Source organism: Prinia subflava, chromosome 22, assembly GCF_021018805.1.
Source record: "Prinia subflava isolate CZ2003 ecotype Zambia chromosome 22, Cam_Psub_1.2, whole genome shotgun sequence".
In the NCBI taxonomy this organism is placed as follows: domain Eukaryota; kingdom Metazoa; phylum Chordata; class Aves; order Passeriformes; family Cisticolidae; genus Prinia; species Prinia subflava.
This window is the reverse complement of record NC_086268.1, coordinates 2,359,147-2,379,433: the sequence shown is the minus strand read 5'-3', so window position 1 is coordinate 2,379,433 and position 20,287 is coordinate 2,359,147. Positions and strand designations below refer to the sequence as shown.

Here is a 20,287-nt window from a genome sequence, read left to right as displayed (position 1 = left end):
GGACTGTGCAAATACTGGTTGCAGACTGATCATTTCTGGTTCCTTGGGACTGTAGCACTGCTGGAGAAGTCAGGGAATCAGTGGCAGGCTCCTCAGGTTTCCACCCAAATCCCTCTTCTCCCAGCTTTTCCACGTTCCTAGCACCGATCCATCTCCTCCAGGGGCAGCAGAAAGTCAATTCCGTGTCATTTTAGGAGTTCTTTTCACAGGAACAAGCTCCAGCAGCCAGGCCCAAACCCAGAGGATCGTCCTCTACAACCCATTACCGAGCAGCCACAAAATTTCCACGGGTGCACTCCTGGAAAGACTATTTGTCCAGGGAACGGCCTTTTTTCCACATTTTCCTCTTCACAAAGCGACAAATTTCCACCATGAACCCCAAAGACACCACATACATGGCCACACCCCCAGCCTTGAGCAGCCAGTTGGGTTTGGGGGACGTCACCACGCCGTACATGATCCACGCTCCCGCCCCGATGCGCAGCGCCAGGAAAAGGAGCACGAAGAGAAAATCCACGGCTGCTCCCAGGGCCGTGTGGTAGGAGCCCGTTTCCCTCAGGAACCAGCGGGCCTGCAGCAGGGGGTTGGTGATTTCGCTGACGAACACCACGGCGTTCACCTCCGTGCCGGATTTGCCCAGCCCCAGCACCAGGAGCATGCCGCAGATGCTCAGGGTGTGGTGCAGCAGCATCAGGTCCCCCTCTGTCTGGAAGTACAGGCACCAGCCCAGGTCGAAGAGGAAGTAGCCCAAGGTCAGGGACAGCACGTGGATCTGCAGAGGGGTGTTTGGTGAGCCTGGAATGAAGGGGAGCATAAGCCTGGGCTCTTGTTTAAGGTATTTTTTTGCTTTACAGACCATTAGAGCTCCTGTGTGGTTCTCTCCTCCTGAATTTCCAGCCTTATCCGAGTGCCAGGAATTAGGGATATTTGGGTTTTCTTCTCCTTCACACCCCACCCTGCCCAGCAGACCCATCCCATCCTGTCTCCCTTCTCCTTCCAGCCTTTTGGACAAGCCAGACCTCCACCAGCAGCACTGGCTGAGATTTAACAACAGAAATCAGCCAGCAAAACCCTGCAGCCGAATGTCAGGAGTTATTGCACCCTTCAAGACGTGGAAGCACTTTGTTCTCCACACGTTGCTGCAGCTGATGCTGCTATAAACTCGAGCTGCCAACCTGAAAACCTCCAGTTTGCACATGGGCAAGCCAAAATAAATTAAAAGAAATTAAAATAAAATAAATAAAAGTAAAAATAAAATAAATAATAAATTAAATAAATAAAAGTAAAAATAAAATAAATAATAAATAAAATAAATAAAAGTAAAATTAAATAAATAATAAATAAAATAAAAATAAAAATAAAATAAAAATAAAATAAAAATAAAATAAAAATAAAATAAATAAATAAAAATAAATATAAATAAATAAAAATAAAATATTGAAAGAACAAAAGGATGAACGTGAGAGGTGATGGAAAGAAAAGCAGCAGAATTAAACAAAATTTGGCCCCTAACACACACCTGTGAGAGGAGAGGAACTCAACCCCTTCCTCCAACTGTGACAGAGCCAGGTGAGCCCAGGTGAGATTCCAAACATACCTGCGTGGGTCAGAGGCCAGGGGCCATCCACGAACACGACATAGCCGGAGAGGCAGGTGACAATGAGCCCGTGCACGAGGGTGACCAGGCGACAGCTCCACTTGCAGGAGCGCTGCCTGTTCCAGCGGCAGAGGCAGCCGTAGAGGCACAGCCAGGTGACAAAGCTGCAGGTCACCTCCAGGACGATGGGAACCATCCTGCTGGGCGCACAGGGACAGCGTGACGAGGGCAGCAGCCCCTCGGAGCGCCGCGTTCATCCCGGCCATCCTCCCTTATCCACCCCGGCACATCCATGGAAATCCATGGAAATCCCGAACAGGGCGGGGGAAAACCCCACGAACAACCGAAACGAGCAAAACAGAAAAAAATAAACCCCCCACAAACAACGGAAAGGAGCAAAACAGAAAAAAATAAAAACCCCCAAAACACTGGAAAGGAGCAAACCAAACGCTGTCCCCCTGCCGTGAGCACCGCGCCCTCCCGAGCCCGCTCAGCGCCGTGTCCAGCGCACAAACCCGAACGGGAAACCACAACCCCAACCCTGCTGCCAAAGCGCCTCCTCCCCCGGGGACCGGGACAGCCCGGGGGGACCAGAGCCCATCCCCAGCTCGGCACGGGGGTGGCGGGACCCGAGAGCCCGAGACCCCAAATCCTCACCCCGCTGCGGCTCTGCGCGCCCGGCACCTGCGCCCGGCTGGGGCTGCCCGGGCGGGGAGGCGGTGCCGCCGCTCCCGGAGCCTTTTATCGTCCCTTCCCTGCCCTTCCCTGCCCGGCCCTGCCCTGCCCAGCCCGGCCCGGCCCTGCCCAGCCCGGCCCGGCCCCCGCGGCATCCCCCGAGGATGCTCCGCTGCATCCCCGCTCGCTCAGCCCCGCTTTGGCTGCCCCGGGGAAGCGCAGGGATGCGCGGAGCGGAGCTGCGAGCCCGGGGCAGGGCCGGGGCCGGGGCAGGGAAGGGGGAGCGGGCCGGGGGAAGCGGGGCAGGAGTGTGGAACCCCCGCCCAGCCTCGGCTCGCCCGGCTGGAGCCGGCCCGGAGCGCGCCCGGGCTTTATTTTGGTTGGGCGTTTTCCTCTCTGGTGATGGAGAGTAAAGGTGGATCGGGCAAAAGGGGAGGTGCTGGTGTCCTTTCTTCCCTTTTATTTTTTTCCTTTTTATAATTTATTTTTTAAATTTATTTTCTAATGTTTTGCTGAGTATCCGGGAGTCTTTTTTCAGTCTTTCTCCCTGGTGGGGGTACAGGTGGATGATTTCAGGGAGGGGAGGCTGAGGCAGGATGCAGAGAGCTGGGGACAGCCTGGGCTGGACTCGGGGTGCTCAGGGAGATGTGACACACAAGGTGCAGAACAGGATGGGTGAGCCCCGGGCTGAGCTGGGGCCAAGTTCAGGGCTGGGAGTGAGTAACCAGCACAGGGCTGTGCTTCCTCCAGCCCTGCCAGCCAGCCCAGTGTCAGCACCGCCTCATTCCTGACTCAGTTTACTTGAAAAATCTGGGATTGTGTTCCCCAAACAACCCAAATTTCCTCTTCAGGCAGAGCTCTACACTGCAAGTGAAGCCCCTGAGAGCACAAGAGCCCTTCTCGGGGAGATCTGTGTGTGCTGCACTGCACAGGATGCTCCTGTGAGTTATACATTCAAATATTCTTTTAATTGGATCATAGATTATAGGTTGCTCTTATATTTGAGCTAAAGCTTGCTGATTTTTGTCTCCTTTCTTAGCATTTTGAAACAGGCAGGGACCCCCAGCAAAGAGCAAGGGGGTCCCACTGCAGTTTGGGTATTAAACCCTGCTGGCATCTGTAAAGCTGAGCCTAAATTTAAGCTAAAGTGTTTTATTGGACTGTTAGGATCCATGCTAATTCTAATTCTACCCATTCCAGCTAATTGGGAGCTGGAAATCCCAAGGCTGTGAACATCAGGAACGATGAGGGAACTTGGTAACATCATTTGGACACTGAAAAATGTTCAAAATCTCTCTGCAGGCCACGGGGAAACCTGGGAAGGACAAGGAATATTCTCCCAGTTTGCACTCCCTCTCCTCCGAGGTGGAAGGAAAGAAATGAATAAACAATAAAAGAAATTAAAGACCAGCAACAATCCGTTAATTTTCCATCCCTCCCCAGCCTTGCTTGAACTCGGGCACTGCTAAATTTCAATTTTTGAGGCACCCCAGCTGCTGGAATTGCCACAGCAGCTCTCCTGGGAGAAGGGCAGGCACAGGGAGGGCTCGGGCACAGGAGGTGCTCAGGGGACAGCTCAGGAGGTCACCGAGTTCTCACAGGGAGCAATCGCTGCCTGCATTGTCCCCGTGGCTGTGGGAGGTGACTCCTGCTCCTGGAGAGCTGGAATTTCCTGCCCTGGTGATTTGAAATCCCTCGGATGCTCTCCTTCCAGGCTGGAAGCGTTCCTGGGTGCCAGGGGAACCAAGGCCTTTCCCTTCCACCTGCAGCTTTTTGCTGTTTGTTATCAATAAATCCCAGGGATTTGTCGTAGTGTTTATAAACTTTGTGGGGGAGATGAACCCTCAGGATTTATTTGCACAACACCTGGCACAGCCTGGCCTCCATCTCAGCAGAAATATCCTCGTGCAGGTGCCCTTATCCAGCTTTTAATACCGTGGTGATTTCCCTCTCGGTTTTTAGAAACATTATTCCGAAATTCATGCAGGTGGGAGCAAATCACTTGGAGGAATTCCCGAGAACTAAATGGAATAGTTTGGACTAGAAGCCAGATTTGGATCTCAATGTATCTTCTCAAGGCTCTAAGAGCATATGGATGTGCAGTAAATTGTAAATAGATTACTGGAAATAGCTGATTTTATTTCATTTTTGGTCCCTTTTGACCAAGAGGCTCAAAAGCCTCTGGAAGTCTCAAGCAAGTGTCATTTGACTTTGAAGGCAAAATACAAATTACAGCTCAGCTCCCAGGAGTTAATTCAGGAACTCCTGGGTAGAACATGCAGGGCGAGATTATGGAGATAATCAGTGCTCACTGTTGAAATAATTTCTGATAATCTGTGAAATAATTTGAGATTTTCCCAGTAGAAACAAACTGGGAACTACAGCTGTGCTGAGGTTTGGGTTAATAAAGGTCCTCGGTGGTGGTGGCAGGAGAATCAGCCTTGATGTTCATCATTCCCTAAATTCTGGTGTTTGGCACAAATTGAGCACTGGGAGAAGGAAATGGGATTTTCACCAGAATTGCCTAGCAGGGACCAAGTCCTTTCTCCAAGGTCATGCAGGAAATAAAGACAGAGTGGCCCAAAGATTGGTGTTGAAATTTGTCCTTCTTATCTGCTAATCTTTAAACATCCACAGCAGCCAAAATGAATTAAAAATAAAGGAGAAGTAAGAGTGGAATTGTAACCACAATTTTCCTGGTGATGGGCTGTGAAAACTGACTTTTCCTTTGGACTCTCGTGGAATTCCCAAACACTTGCACACACAAATCTCAAGCAATACTACGTGAACAGATAAACAGAAAATGGAAAATAAATTCCTTACAGCTCAAAGACCAGAAGGCACCTCAATAATCGCTTGTTATTATTTGGTATCAGGTAAAACCCAAAAAAGAGGAAAAGATATAAAAAAGAGAAGGTCAAGGCTCATCCTTACCCCACTAAACCAACACAAATCACAATTTCCCCCGAGGTTTTCAGCAATAACAAGACCTGGACACAAGTTTTGCAAAAGACAATTTTTTTTTTTGGTTGTTTGTTTGTCGTTTTTTTTAAAGGAAAAAATAAGAAGGCTCTAAAATACTTAATTAAAAAAAAAAAAGGAAGAAAACAACAAAAAAACCAACATAAAGCACCTTTAGAAAGGGAGCAGGAGGCGCAAAGCAGGTGGATGGGGAGCCTGGGGACAACCAAGGCTCCCACCCAGCCTCGGGGCTGCGGTGAAATGAACTCAAACCTCGGCTCAGTTTGGGGGCTGTGCGTGACAGGAGCAGCAGGAGGGACCCTCCTTCCCTTTGGGAAGAGAGAAAAAAAGAGAAAAAGAGAGGGAGAGAGGAGAGTCCTGGCACAGGAGCCCTGCCCGGGAGGATGCGGAGCTGCGAGCGGAGGAGCCATGCGAGGACAGCCGGAGGAACAGCGGCACCGTGGGGGCTCGGGGAAGGGGACAATGTCACTGTGGGGCTGGGGGGACAGGGGGATTGTCACCGTGGGGGCTCGGGGAAGGGCTGGGCTGCAGTTTGAGTCCCTGCACAGCCCCGCTGCCGGGGCTCCGGGCTGCGCCGGCGGCGGTGGAAGGCACTGGAAGGCCCCGAGCACCGTGGCTGGTGCACGGCCTGGAGGCAGAGCTGCTCTCGCCCTCGCTGCCAGGACGTCTCAGTGGAGGTAGGTGGGTTGGTTCCATCGGTACCAGGAGCTGTTGGCGACAGGGAACAGCAAAAGTTTCACCACAGAGCAAAAACCGTCCTGATTTCCATCTCAGCACGGCTTTGGCTCATCCCGCAGGCTGCTCCGGGCGTTTGGCACTGGGAGTGGAACAATCACAGCCCCTGGGGCTCCCAGGGACACCTCAGCCACATCTGGGGGCTCTCCTGGGTATTCCCACTCATATTCCAGTGTAAAAGCACCGTTCCCATATACATGGCCACGGGAAGAAATCAGAATTATTGTAGCGTCACAGCAACTCCCCTTGTTTCAAAACAGAATCTTCTACCTGGGCTTTTTTATTCTTTTTTCTTTTTTTTTTTCTGGGCTTTTTTTTTCTTTTTTTTAATCACAAGAGATTTTGTTGGAAAAAAGTTTCATTTCATTTTAATGTTTCCACGAAAACAAATATAATAAAAGCATTTCAGTTAGAGGTAAATGATGAGTAGGGGAATCCAGAAAGCAGAAATCGTTTCTCCCCATTTTTTGGTGTTATAACATTTTGAAAAAAACTTATTTTACTATTAGAAAAAAAGGAAATGTTCCTTGATCTTTTTCAGTCCCTGCTTCTATAACAAAACCTCACTCCAAGCAACAAATTCTTTATTTCAGGGACAAAATAAGGGGAGGGGGATTTGTGGCACAGGGTGGGTCACCCCTCCTAACTCAGCATCCTCGAGGTGATGCAGCAGAAATCCCAAGGGCAGAGAGCCCCCAGGGAAATAACCAGCAGTGCTCTGAGCCCTCTGCCCTGGTTTAAAGCTTTTGCAGCCTCTAAAGGTAGGGCAGAGGTAAAAAATAATCTTTTGTTTTGCCACTGCGGAAGAGCTGCTCACAGCAGAGCTCTGTGGGTGGCACTGCAGGAGAGAAAATTGGCAGTGGAGGGAGTTATCCAAGCAGGAACAGCAAAATAAACCTTCCTCTGCTTCCTTCACACAGCAGGCAGGTGAGGACAGTGTTTCTAATCACTCTGGGCCTTTTTAAATTTATTTTTCTTTTTTAACCAGCACAGTTGTTCAAGCAAAACTTTGATTTTCAAGCAGAAAAAGAGCCACATCCCAAGAATCACAGAATATCCTGAGCTGGAAGGGACCCACCAGGATCACCCAATCCGAATTCTGTGACCCCAACAATCCCACCCTGCCCCTGAGAGCACACGAAGCTCCACACAGGAACATTCCACAGTGCTGGGAATCTCTGAGAACTTTCCTGTCCTTCCTGGAGATCCCAGTGTTTTCCCCCAGCCCCTGAGGGGCTGGTTTGGGGTGTTTTTTGGGGTTTTTTTTTAATGAGTTGTGCCTTACCCTGAAGAGTTGAAGCCAGAAGAGTTCATGGCAGCTTTGGAGTTGCTCTGGGCTGTGCCAGGGCTGCTGGCATGGAGGGCACTGCCAGGGGACGAGGGCCTGCTGGAGTTCCCTGGGGAGCACGGGGATGTCACTGTGGGACAGAGCACAGTGGGACTGGGGTCTCCTCCTGCCCAGACATCCCCACCCTGCCCCTGTGCCCATCCCAGCCCCCTCTGATTCCTGGGGGTTCTGCTGAGAGAGGCAGGAGGTTCAAAAAGCCCCCCAAAAAGCACAAGGAAAACTCTAAACTGGGATTTATGGGCTTGGGGTTCTGCTGAGAGAGGCAGGAGGTTCAAAAAGCCCCAAAGAGCACAAGGAGATCTCTAAATTGGGCTTGGGGCTCTGCTGAGAGAGGCAGGAGTTTAAAAAAAGCCCCAAAGAGCACAAGGAGATCTCTAAATTGGGCTTGGGGCTGTGCTGAGAGAGGCAGGAGGTTCAAAAAGCCCCAAAAAAGCACAAGGAAAACTCTAAACTGGGATTTCTGGGCTTGGGGTTCTGTTGAGAGAGGCAGGAGGTTCCAAAGCCTGCTGGAGTTCCCTGGGGAGCACGGGGATGTCACTGTGGGACAGAGCACAGTGGGACTGGGGTCTCCTCCTGCCCAGACATCCCCACCCTGCCCCTGCGCCCATCCCAGCCCCCTCTGATTCCCTGCCCTGGGGAAGGTGGGGGACCCCAGGAATGTCCCCTGTTCCCATACTCAGGTCCCCACAGAGGTCTGACCCTAACCCACCCTTTTATCTGGCTCCCAAACCCGAACAGCCCAGCCCAGGATTACACTGGAAATGTTATTTTTTCCCAGTGTTTTCCATGGTTTTTATCCCACCCAACAGCAAGACGGGGCTGCTCTCATCCCAGAGCCAAGGATCTGGTGAGGATCATGCTGCAAATGTGACCCAGAAATGGAGGATTTGGGGACAAAGGGGCAGAGCAAGGAGGGAAGGGAGGTTTGGCAAGGCTCACCAGTCCCAGGCATGGTGCTGTGCACTGGATTGACGGAGAGGGGCCCCAAGGAGCCTGAGGTAGAGACCTGGGCAGGAACAGAGGCAGGCACTGAGCACTTGGCACTGAGAGAGGATAAATCACATCCTGCCACTCCTTTCCCAGCCCTGTGCTGGCTCCCAGGACACCTCACCCACAGCTGGGGCTCTCAGGGGTATTTCCATTCATATTCCAGGGTGGAAACACCATTCCCATATGCAAGGGCATGGGAAGAAATCAGAATTAATATTGCACGTGCCTGACACTCTCCACATCCATCGAAATCAGCTGTGAAATGGTCACATTTTCTGGAGGTCTCAAGGTACAGATGGATGTGTCAGACAGCATTTTTAGCCTGAAACTTCTCAGCTTTCCCTGGGTTTGGGCACAAAAAAATCCCAATCTTCTTTAGGGAGCTTATGATTGATGATCAAGATTTGGATGTGTCAGACTGGGCATTCCCAGCCTGAAACTTCCCAGCTCCCTCTGGTTTTGGGCACAAAAAAATCCCAATCTCCTTCTGGGAGCCGAATTCTCAGGTGACAATTGGCAATTTGGGAGCTGCCATCCAAATGAGCAATTATTCCTGAAGGCAGCACTTTGTCCAGGGAGGCGGATGAGCACTTTGGACAGCAGTCACAGGGGAATTATTCACCCCAGCTCCTGCTGTGGGAAACAAAATGTTTATTCTGGGGACCAGTCAGGTTGGGCAACCAAACTTCCCATGATGTTTTCCTGCTTTCTGATGGATAATTCCTAAAACTGTGATATTTCAAGATAAAATTCAGACTCTGCCCCCCACTCCTGTGCTGCAGTTTTAAATGGCAGAGTCACCAAGCAACTCTTAAATGAAGCAGCAGAAATGCAGCTAAGTTGATATCAGGGTATGTAATCCCCACACCCCATTAATTCTGGAAAGATTTTCTTTATCAGTCTCAAGGGGAAAAGCTTTGGGGTAGCACCGTGATTTGAATAAATTATCCTACAATTAAACTAATCCAACTAATCAATTCCTCCTAGGAAATTTGTCTTTTCTTTCTATCATTTTCAACAAACAGAATCATCGCTTCATTAATTGTTATAATTTAGCTGATAGTTTTCAATGGATAGAATAATAATAAATGTTCTGGACCAGATTCCACTGGGGTGGGTGAAGCTCAGGCCCCTCACCAGTCTGGAGTTGTAGATGGGAGATTTGATGGGGGATGGCATCGGGCAGCTGATCCGCTTCTCCTTCTGGCGCCGGTTGCAGAACCAGACCCGAACCACCTCCTTCTCCATGGAGAGCTGCTCTGCTATCAAGGAGATCTCCTCTGAGCTGGGCTTGGGGTTCTGCTGAGAGAGGCAGGAGGTTAAAAAGCCCCAAAGGGCACAAAAGAATCCCTGAACTGGGCTTGGGGTTCTGCAGAGAGAGGCAGGAGGTTAAAAAAAACCCAAAGAGCACAAGGAAATTTCTGAACTGGGCTTGGGGTTCTGCTCAGAGGCAGGAGGTTAAAAAAGCCCTAAAAAGCACAAGGAGATCTCTGAACTGAAATCTCTGAACAGAGATCACTCAACAGAGATCTCTGGGCTTGGGGTTCTGCAGAGAGAGAGACAGGAGGTTAAAAAAGCCCTAAAAAGCACAAGGAGATCTCTGAACAAAGATCTCTGGACTTGGGGTATTGCTGAGAGAGTCAGGAGGTTAAAAAGCCCTAAAAAGCACAAGGAGATCTCTAAACTGGGCTTGGGGTTCTGGTGAGAGAGGTAGAACTTTTTTCCCAAAGAAAAGAGAACTCTTTCCCAAAGAGCACAAGGAGATCTCAACTGGGATCTCTGAACAGAGATCTCTGGGCTTGGGGTTCTGCTGAGAAAGGCAACGGGTTTAAAAAAGCCCTAAAAAGCACAAGAAGATCTCTGAACTGAGACCTCTGGGCTTGGGATTCTGCAGAGAGAGGTAGAAGGTTTAAAAGCCCCAAAAAGCAAAAGGAAATCTCTGAACTCGCTTGGGATTTTGCTGAAAGAGGCAGGAGGTTAAAAAGCCCCAAAAAGCACAAGGAGATCTCTGAACTGAAATCTCTGAACAGAGATCACTCAACAGAGATCTCTGGGCTTGGGGTTCTGCAGAGAGAGAGAGAGGAGGTTAAAAAGCCCCCAAAAGCCCAAAAGAATCCCTGAACTTGGCTTGGGGTTCTGCTCAGAGGCAGGAGGTTAAAAAACCCCAAAAAGCACAAGGAGATCTCTGAACTGGGATCTCTGAACTGAGACCTCCAGGCTTGGGGTTTTGCTGAGAGAGGCTGGAGGTTGAAAAAGCCCCCAAAAGCACAAGGAGATCTCTGAACTGGGCTTGGGGTTCTGCTGAGAGAAGCAGGAGATTAAAAAGCCCCAAAGAGCATCGGGGGCTGCTGGGAGGACAAGGGTGGGGCTGGCTGCGAGCTGGGGAGGGGCCCAAAGCTCCGTTTTAGGTGGAGGGTAAATATTTGGGTGAGAGATTAAATTCTGTGAACCACAGAGTGCCTCTGGTTCCACATCAGCTCTCCCGGAGGCAGCGGGGATGAGTCACAGCTCCTGCCCCTGCCACTGCACAAAATCACTTCCCCCTGTGAAAAAGTCATATTGTGTGGCTCTACGCAGATATTTGCCATATGTAATATGCTAAGTAGAAAAGTTATACTGTATTAACATTAGAATGATGTAGTGAAAATAGTTTTGTAATTAACAATAAGTTGTGGTACAATAGAAGCTGTGTATGTGTGTGATACTTTTTTTGATCAAGAAGAAAAATTCCTCAGCACAGAGATAACATTCACAGAGGCCCTTAAACCTTCTAGTGAAGAAGAATTTATGGCCTCTTATCCACAGAACCGAACTTTCTCAAAGACGTATACTCTGATGTGTTTTTTTTAATTAACAGAAAGCTTTTGTGACAAGAAATGGCTGAAAATTACTTGTTTTACATAAGATATGAATAGTCATAAACCGAAGGCTTAAAAAGGAAAAATTCTCTTTGTTCTGGGCCCTTCTCCCTCTAGCCTTTGTCTGGGAGGGAGGGGGGACGGTAGTCCCGGGCTACCTTCTTTGCTCTTATTTGTCTCATTATTTGTCCTGTCTCTGAAAACTTTTTAAACTTTTATTATTGTATTAATTTTTTTGTAACCAATTTTTATTCTTTTTAAATTTTCATGAATTTCAAAAAGCGAGTGATTGGCGTTTATCACACCCCTTTGGCCTCAACAGCACCAAAATCAGTGCTGGGGTCACCTAAACCTCCAGGGGAAAGGAGCTCTGGGTGCTGGTCTCAGAAAATCCTCTCTTTTCATCCAGCCCTCATTTAGAAAGGGAAATAACAGAGCCCACCCTGCCCCTTGAGTAATTTATTTTCATTCCTCTTAGCTCTGTGCTCAGAGTTGGAGCTCAGAAATGTCAAAGATACCTGGCACAGAGCTGCCAAGAGAATATTCCCATTACAGACAATGCCTTCTACCTGCTAAAAAGCAGCTGCTAAAATGATCTGATGATGACTGAGCAAGTTTTGATATGAGGGAGAAACCAAGAAAAAACAAGCTCAGGAACAGTTTTGATTTGAGCAATTTCCAAAGCACGGTTTAGTCCCATTGATTAAAGCTCCCTTTGATGTCTGCAGTGATTTTTCTTGAAATTCTTGGAGCTTAAAATGTAGAAGGGCTCCACTTCTAAATGGGTTCAGGAAAAATCTTTGGAGCAGCAAATTCTGGGGTCTCACAAGAGCTGCTGAATGGGGTATTGTGACCACATCTGCAACTCAAAATGAAAAGAGCTGAGGGCAGAGATGGCTTTGGCCCATTGGGTGATAATGGGGAAATGTGGTGCTAAAATCGTAATTCCCTTAGATCAACATTCAACAAGGAAATAACTGGGAATTCCTCTGGGTTTAACACTTTACCTGTTAACTCCTCCAAGCACTTTTTAACCTACTGTCAAATAGTGGGGAATTTCTTTGGGTTTAACGCTTTTCCTGTTGCTTCTTCAAGCGTTTTCTAACCTGCTGCCAAATAAATACCCCTCCCCAAAAAATCCTCTTTTCTTGAGAGGACTCAGTGCTACAGGCTGGGAAATGCCAGGCTCAGGGAGGGTTCCCCAAAATGGAAAGATTTTCCCCTCACATCTTGGAATCTCTTCTCCAGCGTGGAGCGGATGTTGGTCTCGATGCTGGTCCTCTTCTTCCTTTTCCGTCCAAACATCTCGTTCACTGAGGGGTAGGAGTTGGGGGTGCTCATGGAGGAATCCAAAGGAGCAGATTCTGGGAGAGGAGGGAGGGGAGGAAGAGATATCCAAGGAGAGAATGAGTTATTTTCATTCCCAGACAATTTCTGTGAAACAAAGGTGCCTTCTAAAATAGATAAATTGTCCCTACATTGTGGATCCTGCCTCTGATCATGATTAAAATTGCTCCAAACCCATCAAGCTTGTCCAAATCAAAGAAGAAAAATGTTTTAACCCACACACCGTTTTCCCTTTGTTTTCCTTTCCTGATTTCCAGGCTCTGACAGAGCCCAGGATCGTTCCAATAATTTCATTTCACACAGAAAAGGATGTTGACCAAACCATTCAGCTCGGGGTGGCTGGGATGTGACCCGTGCCTCAGACATCCTGCAGGGCTGGGTGAAGCACGAGGCTGACGTGAGGTCAGCACAGGACACCACCCCAAATTCCCTGGGAATTCCCCTCTCAGTGAAACCCTTCCTGTTCCAGCTGCACCTCCTGGGCTGATCCCTGAGCACCTCAGCAGCTCCTCCCCTTCTTTTCCAGCTCTCACAGGAACAGATTTGAGGTTCCTGGATGGATTCTCTCCTGCTGGAGCCCTGGGCACTGAAAATTCCAGATTTTCTGTGCTCACAGGCACTGACCCCCAAGCAAACTCTGCATTGACCTGAGACTGTGGAACAAGCTCCAAAAATTGAGTGACAGCACTGGGATTGTGGGTGTGGAGTTAAATAGAAGTGTGTGACATCACAGGGTGCAAAACTCACAGTTTAAGGGTTTAGAATACAGTAATATATATATAAAGGAAGATGGAGGTTTTAGGGCAGAGGCCAGTCCTTCTTTTTCACCTTCTCCATGGGTCTGGGTGGTGTTTTGTGTTGGATAGAAAAGTCCTCATTGCAGGCCATGGGTAGATGGTTATGGGGTTAAAAGTAAAAATAATTTAGGTGTCATTTCTTAACTGGACAGTTTATCCTTAAAAGGCCTTGTAGAGAGAGAGATGGGGGCCATTTTTATTACATTTTATTAATTTTTAATTAATTTAATTAATTTTAATTAATTTTTTATTAATTTTTTATTAATTTTTATTAATTTTTTATTAATTTTTATTAAATTTTTATTAAATTTTTATTAAATTTTTATTAAATTTTTATTAAATTTTTAGTTTGCTAGCTAGCAGTGCTGTAGAACTCACAGTTTGTGAGACTTTACTATGGATAAGAATTAATAAACATCCGAGTTTGAACACAAAATACCAACTCACAGGTTTAATCCTTACCCTGGCATAAAAGAAGACAAAACATTACACTCTCCTGCTGGTGGCACTTCTGCCTGAGTGTCACCTACCTGCGTCACTGAGCCACTTCTCCAGCAGGGGCTTGAGCTTGCACATGTTCTTGAAGCTGAGGTTGAGCGCCTCGAAGCGCGAGATCGTGGTCTGGCTGAAGTCATTCCCGTAGAGCTTCCCCATGGCCAGGCCAACGTCCCCCTGCAGGGACACCCAAAGCCAGGGTGGGCACAGGGAGACCCCTCCCAGCTGTCACAGCCCCGGCAGAGCCGCTGCTGGAGCACTGAGAAATTCAGATTTTCTGTGCTGACCCCCAAGCAAACACTGCATTGACCTGAGGCCGTGGAACAGGCTCCAAAATTGAGTGACAGCACTGGGATTGTGGGTGTGGAGTTAAATAGAAGTGTGTGATCTCACAGTGGAAAAACTTAGATTTTCAGGCTTTAGTATATAATAATATAAATAAAGCAAAATGGAAGATTTAGGGCATAGGTTGACTCCTTCTTTTTCACCTTCTTCTTCATGGGTCTGGGTGGTGTTTTGTAACTGAATAGAAAAATCCACATTGAGGGCCATGAGTTGTTGATTATTGGGTTAAACGTAAAAATAATTTAGGTGTCATTTCTTAACTGGAGAGTTTATCCTTAAAGGCTTTGTAGATAGAGAGAGACAGAGCCATTTTCACTTTGTTAGCTACAGCTCACAGCTTGTGAGACTGTGCTATGGATAAGAATTAATAAATATCTGACTCCAAACACGAACTCCATCTCTGGAGTATTTAATCCAGAGTTAACCAGCCTGGAAAAGACCTTTAAGGTCATCAAGCCCAGCCTAAGACCCAACACCTCCTCATCAACTGAGTGCCAAATCCAGGGGTTTTTTTTAAACAGTGACTCCAGCACCTCCCTGGGCAGACGATTCCAGTGCCCAATCACTCTTTCAGTGAAGAATTTATTCCTAAACTTCCCCTCAGGCTGCTTGCAGGAGAGCTTCAGTTTTGTTTCCATGACCTGCCTGCCGGGGAAAGGGAATTTTTTCCCCCCAGGAACGCTGGAGGAGGTGCAGATATCGAGGCTGTGGCAGTGAGGTGTTAGCAAGGGTTCGTCTCTTCGTGTATTTGGAAGGGAGCGGTGCAAAATAACCCAAATTTACCTAATCCAGCCTTTCCTTCATCCACACCTCTGCCCCAAGCTCTCACCTGTGTGAAGCCCAGCTTGATCCTCCTTTGTTTGAAGGTCTTGGCGAACTTCTCCAGCTCCTCCAGGTCGCTGGGCTCCTCGGAAGCCCCCGCGGGGGTCAGGTGCTTGGCCACCTGCAGGTGCTGGGGGACGTCCAGGTGAGGTTCAACCGAGGAGCCAGGGAGGCCAGAGCGCCCCACAGCCTGTCCAGAACACCCCAAAAAGACGCTCAGAGCCACGAAAACAGAAAAACAAACTCATTTTCTGTGCCATTCACCTGTGTGTGCTCACCTGGGAGGCCAGGCTGGGCCCGGGCTGGGAGAGGAGGAGGCTGCCCTGTTGCTGAGGGAAGGAGAGGAGGTTTGGCTGCAAAGCTGAGGGGAAAAATAAAAAGAGAATCTGGTCAGTGAACACCTCCAGGAACGCTCGGAGTGGGAAGCTCCATTTGTTATTTCTTACCCAAAATATAAAAATTTCAGTGTTAGGAACGTGTCTGGCTTGGAGCTGGATTATGAGAAAGAAAAGGTTCTTCCCGTGGCTTTTTAGCCTGCAAGGGATTATTAAAATAATGATAGAAGTGAAATATCTCATTTGCTGATCCCTGCGTGTCACTCATCAGGCTCAGGCATTTTAGAGACCTCTAATCTTGATTTGAGGTGCCAAGCAGCAGAGAAATTCCTACATCCTTCACGGGGATCTCTCTCAATGCTTAATCATTGTAGCTCTTAGGAAAATGGACCTCTTATTTCCAATATGAGCCCTTGTGACTCCAACTTTCAGCCACTTGATCTTGTTAAAAAAACCCCCGATCCTCCAGTTAATCTCGTGAGCCCTCCCACTCTGCTCTCAATTCTACATTTCATTTTCAAATGTCACTTGGAAGCCCTTCTGACCCTTTCTTTCCTACCCTACTGTATTTCAAATAAATTGAATTTCTTTCAGAACGTCGGAGCTGACACGAAATGCTGAAAGGAAAAAAGAAGGGAAATCCATAAAGCCAACAAAACCTGGGATTTATGGAGACTGTGTGATTGTTTAGTTGACAAACTGCCAAGTACAAGCCTATAGCTCCTGGAGGGAATGTCCTACAGGATTAGGTTGTGTAGTTCCCTGGAAATTTAGTTGGTATCAAGTCCATTGTGAGTGAAACCTATAGAATTTAGTGAGGATTTATAACCTTGCTCAGAGCAGTCAATATATTTAATTGATTATAACTGACAATTACGGGGAAATCCATAGAAATTTATGGACTTCTGCTAATAAAAGGGAAAACAGATAATCTCCAGAATCAATCACTACCCCCGCTCTCTCCGCCTTTTCTTATTTAATTTAGATCTGATGTGAACAATCCCATTTATTTACTAAGGCTGGGGTTGCAATAAGCCTTCCCTAACGCTGGAACAACTCAGAATTTCAAATCCTGGTAATGAGGTGCACATTTTTACCAGTGCAGGTAATTAATCACTGCCGTGGCTTTGCCTTGGGACATGGCAGATGCTCTGTCATTTAGAGTCTCTAAAATCATGATTGAACACCTCAGCTCTGAGGGAAATGAAGGGCTGGGTTCAGGAATCACTGGTCTGACAGCTGAGATGAAGATTTCAGCAGCAATCTTTAGGCTGACAGGATTCCCAAAATCTCCGTGGCTGTTCACTCCCAAATTTACACACCTCTCCCACCCCTGGCTCAGGTGTGTCAGGAGTTGGGCTGCACAGGGAGTGAGGAATAAGACCTGGGAATTCATCTGACAGCTTCAAAACACAACCAAACTAAAATTCACACCCCTGCTGGGAAGGTTCAGCCCCCAGCCAAGCCCCTTTGGCCACAAAATCCATTTATGGACCCACAGTCCAAAATCAGGAGGCACTCAGGGCATTCCCTGATGGCCCCAGGGACAATTCTGGAATATTTCCTTCAGGAGGAAGAAAACTCCACTTTAACCAAACTCCACAAAGACAACCTGAGCCTTCACTTCCACTCCCCACTGGCTGTGCATGCACGTGGCAAAAGGATCCATAAAACCTGGCAATCACCCATGGAAGTGGAAATTTCCTGCACAAAAATCCAGCTCCTGGCCAGAATATCCAGTCCTGGTCAAGCCTGGAACTGGAAGGGGAGACAACCAAATACAGCAGCCAAAAAAATTCACTGAACAGATACATGCTGATTTATCAAAGGCAGCAAGTTCTGCTTTGCAGTAGAAGATGTTTATTTTTCATGAATAAAAGCAGGCAGCAAGGGATAGATTGTTCTGAACGTATTTCAAACAAACAAATTCAAAATTATTTGTAAATATACCTCAAGGGTCTTTATCCATCACTCAGCACCATTTGGCAGGGAGGAGAATTTATAAATTGTCAGGAAGGAATAAATTCCCCGCTGGCCTTTGGAGTGTGTGAACCAGCGGGTTCAAGCTGCAGAGATCTAAGGTTATAATGCTGAGTTTTAGTTCGTGTGGAGGGAGCTCTGTGCTGGGATCAATCAAGAGCACAGGCAAAGGATCCAAAAGATCCCCTTGGATCTGCCAGGTTGTGAATTAAAGCCTGAAATATCCTCAATCCATCCTCATCCATCCTCATCCATCCTCATCCATCCTCATACATCCTCCATCCTTCCTCCATCCACCCTCATCCATCCTCATCCATCCTCATCCATCCTCGTCCATCCTCATCCATCCTCATCCATCCTCCATCCCGCCCTCATCCCCGGGGTGGGAGAAATGCTGGAAAAATACTGGGGGTAAACCCAGAATTCCAGAGGTTTTCTCAGCTTTTTCCTGCAGCTGCTTTCTCCGTGTTCCAGGAGCAGAGAGGCCTTTCCTGCCCTTTGGAACATCCAAACCTCCCGCTCTCATCCCGGAGCCGCTCCTGGCTGAGCCGGACCTGCCCTGCTCCTTCCCTGCGTTTACCCTCACTCCAAACCGCCAGCCCGAGCTCTGCTGAGCTTTGTGGGTTATTGAGCAGCGGGAGGGAGGTCCCCAGGAGCAGCCCCTTGGCTTTGGGCTGTTTGTGTCCCGAATTCCGGGCTGGGATCCGCGCTGGCCCCAAGGTGGCACTGGAGGAGCGCGCACGGCGCCGGCAGCGCCTCCCCCGCGCACGGACCCGGGATAATCGGGTGGGAACAGCGGGGTGGGAACACCACAGCCACCAGAAGGGAGGCTTCCCCTGAATATTCACCCATCTCGGATGCCTTGGGATTTTAGCTTTGCTATTTTTCATCTGTTTATAGCCCTGCAATTGTTTAATGTGCGACTCCAAACTCCACACACAGTGTGAGCTGCTGCTGCCTCCCCATTTTGGGCAGACACAACAATTCCTCTCCAGGCCTGGCAGTCAAGGACACCTCACTGCCCCAGGCCTGAGAGATGGAAACAAAAGTGAGTTGAGGCAGCAAACTTGGGGTCAATGACTTCATTACCAGAAGCTGTAATTGGAAGATGAACCCCCAATATAGAAATGGACCAAACTGATCAAAGTGTGAAACTCATGACCTGTTCTAAGCAGCCCCTGGATGGGCTTTATCTGTCCTAAATGTACCTGAAGGCCCTTCAATAAACAGAACTGCTTTTTATTCTCTTCATTTTGTCTTAATCCTGACCTCTGTTTTTAGTCACGCCTGAAAAAGGCGTCACCTCAAATTTTCTTTCTCTTACCTTGTTGTCCTGCCTGAGACTGGGACAGAAGGAACTGGGGGACTGACTGCATGTGCCCAGGGAGCAACACCAGCTGCTGCAGGGTGTGCAGAGAGCTCATGTCCTACAGAAAAAAGAGCAAAGGCAACAGTAAAACTCAAGGATTTATGCTCCTCACAAATCCACGCTGAATTTGTGTAATTTGGGGGCTGGAGGTGCAAAAGTTTCAGGGGTGGGAGAAGGTTCTGTGCATACAGAGACATCCATTGGAGAGCTGTCTGCTTTTCCCTGGGAAAGTTAATGCTTGATGACATTTTTGAGCTGCACATCCAAAGGTTTTGGGTGTAGGAGAAGAATTCTCATTGAATTTGGGGAATTTTGGGGCTGGAGAGCTGCAGGTCCAAAAGCTTCAAGTATAGAATCAGGATTTGGGTCATGCAGAGATATCCATGTGGAGAGCTGTCTGCTTTTCCCTGGAAAAGTTACCTCTTGATAAAGACATTTTTGAGGCAATCAAACTCTGGTTGTTAGAACAGCGAAACCTCTCGGATTTCAGGTTATTCAGATAAAGAATTTCCAGAGTGAACTGCCTGAACTATGAACACTGCTTCTCATAGGACTGTTTTAAAGATTGGGGGAAATTGAAAAACCCCTAAATTGTAGAATAGATCAGAATATCCTGTGAAAGAACAAGGGAAGGGATGCCTGAACCTCTGTGTGGCTGCCTGGCATCCAAATCCCACTAGAATTTAATAAGAGTTAAGTGCTGAACTCCACATTTTTGAACACCTTAGGAAAAAAAAAGAAATTCCCTTGAGGAATTAATTTCTTCCCTGGTGTTAATCAATCTGAGGCAACAGCAGGCTCAGATTAGGAGTTAATCTGGTCTAGAATCTCCAACAATGGCATTAACCAGGCATTCATGAATGAGGAAGAGCAGGGCAAACATTGTCAAACCCTTCCCCACAGTGCTGCCTCAGCCTCCGATTGTTTCCAATCCCAGGATTTCCTGACCAGGGGTGGTTTCCCTGCTTGGCAAACCCTCGGAGGAGATCTCATCCCAGCACGTGTCCAGCCTACCCTTGAACCACGAGGAAAAGCCGAGGAGGAAGAGGAGGATTCGCTTTTCCCACTCAGTGTGTCCTCACCCTCTCAGGCTCATTTTGCCAAAGGGATTTGGGGAGGGGGTCAGGGGCAGCCCCTTTCCCTGGGCTCTGGGGGCAGCCAGGGTCACTCACCCCTGCGATTTGGCTCCCTGGCAGCCAGGGTCACTCACCCCTGCGATTTGGCTCCCTGGCAGCCAGGGTCACTCACCCCTGCGATTTGGCTCCCTGGCAGCCAGGGTCACTCACCCCTGCGATTTGGCTCCCTGGCATCATGGATGATCCCTGCACCAGGTGCCCCGAGCGAGGGGGGATGGCGGATTGCAAGGAGTCGCTGAGGTCCTCGGTCTTGATCTGCAAAAAAGCAAAAGAATTGTGGAATCAGGGAGCAGAGAGAGCAGGAGGAGTGGGCAGCTGGGATCCAAGAGGCTCCAGGAGGTTCCTCTCAGGGAATTTTCAGCTGTTTCCATCGCTGAAGATCAGGGTCATTCCACGCTCCTGCTCTCTGCTCTATCCCATGGATTTCCTGCTCTGCCAAACCCAAAAAGTGGCACATTGCTCAGTTAAAACAGGAA

The 20,287-nt window shown here is 48.3% G+C and overlaps 2 protein-coding genes across 2 annotated transcripts in view; both read right to left on the bottom strand.

Annotated features, from left to right (window-relative positions):
- Window positions 1-303: 303 nt before the first annotated feature.
- On the bottom strand, window positions 304-3,170 carry LOC134561188 (TLC domain-containing protein 5-like). Its single transcript, XM_063417953.1, has 3 exons — window positions 2,255-3,170; window positions 1,598-1,794; window positions 304-795 (listed from the first exon to the last, which is right to left on the bottom strand). The coding sequence occupies exons 1-3, from the start codon at window positions 2,425-2,427 to the stop codon at window positions 308-310; spliced, it is 858 nt and encodes a 285-aa protein (XP_063274023.1). The 5' UTR covers window positions 2,428-3,170; the 3' UTR covers window positions 304-307.
- A 2,406-nt stretch (window positions 3,171-5,576) lies between these two features.
- Window positions 5,577-20,287, bottom strand: part of POU2F3 (POU class 2 homeobox 3) — a 45,950-nt gene continuing 31,239 nt past the window's right edge. The window contains 10 exon segments of the mRNA XM_063417992.1: window positions 5,577-5,962; window positions 7,275-7,407; window positions 8,277-8,343; window positions 9,465-9,626; window positions 12,413-12,549; window positions 13,860-14,001; window positions 14,999-15,181; window positions 15,270-15,352; window positions 18,631-18,733; window positions 19,962-20,066. Of these exon segments, the coding sequence (XP_063274062.1) occupies window positions 5,923-5,962; window positions 7,275-7,407; window positions 8,277-8,343; window positions 9,465-9,626; window positions 12,413-12,549; window positions 13,860-14,001; window positions 14,999-15,181; window positions 15,270-15,352; window positions 18,631-18,733; window positions 19,962-20,066 (1,155 nt within the window). The 3' untranslated portion in view covers window positions 5,577-5,922.

Coding starts and splice junctions, on each gene's coding strand:
- LOC134561188 (XM_063417953.1), bottom strand. CDS start 2,427: ATGCCGCGGGGGCCGGGCCGGGCTGGGCAGGGCCGGGCCGGGCTGGGC. Junction 1,795..2,254: donor GCGCGCAGAGCCGCAGCGGG/GTGAGGATTTGG, acceptor TGCGCCCAGCAG/GATGGTTCCCATCGTCCTGG. Junction 796..1,597: donor CTGGCCTCTGACCCACGCAG/GTATGTTTGGAA, acceptor CCTTCATTCCAG/GCTCACCAAACACCCCTCTG.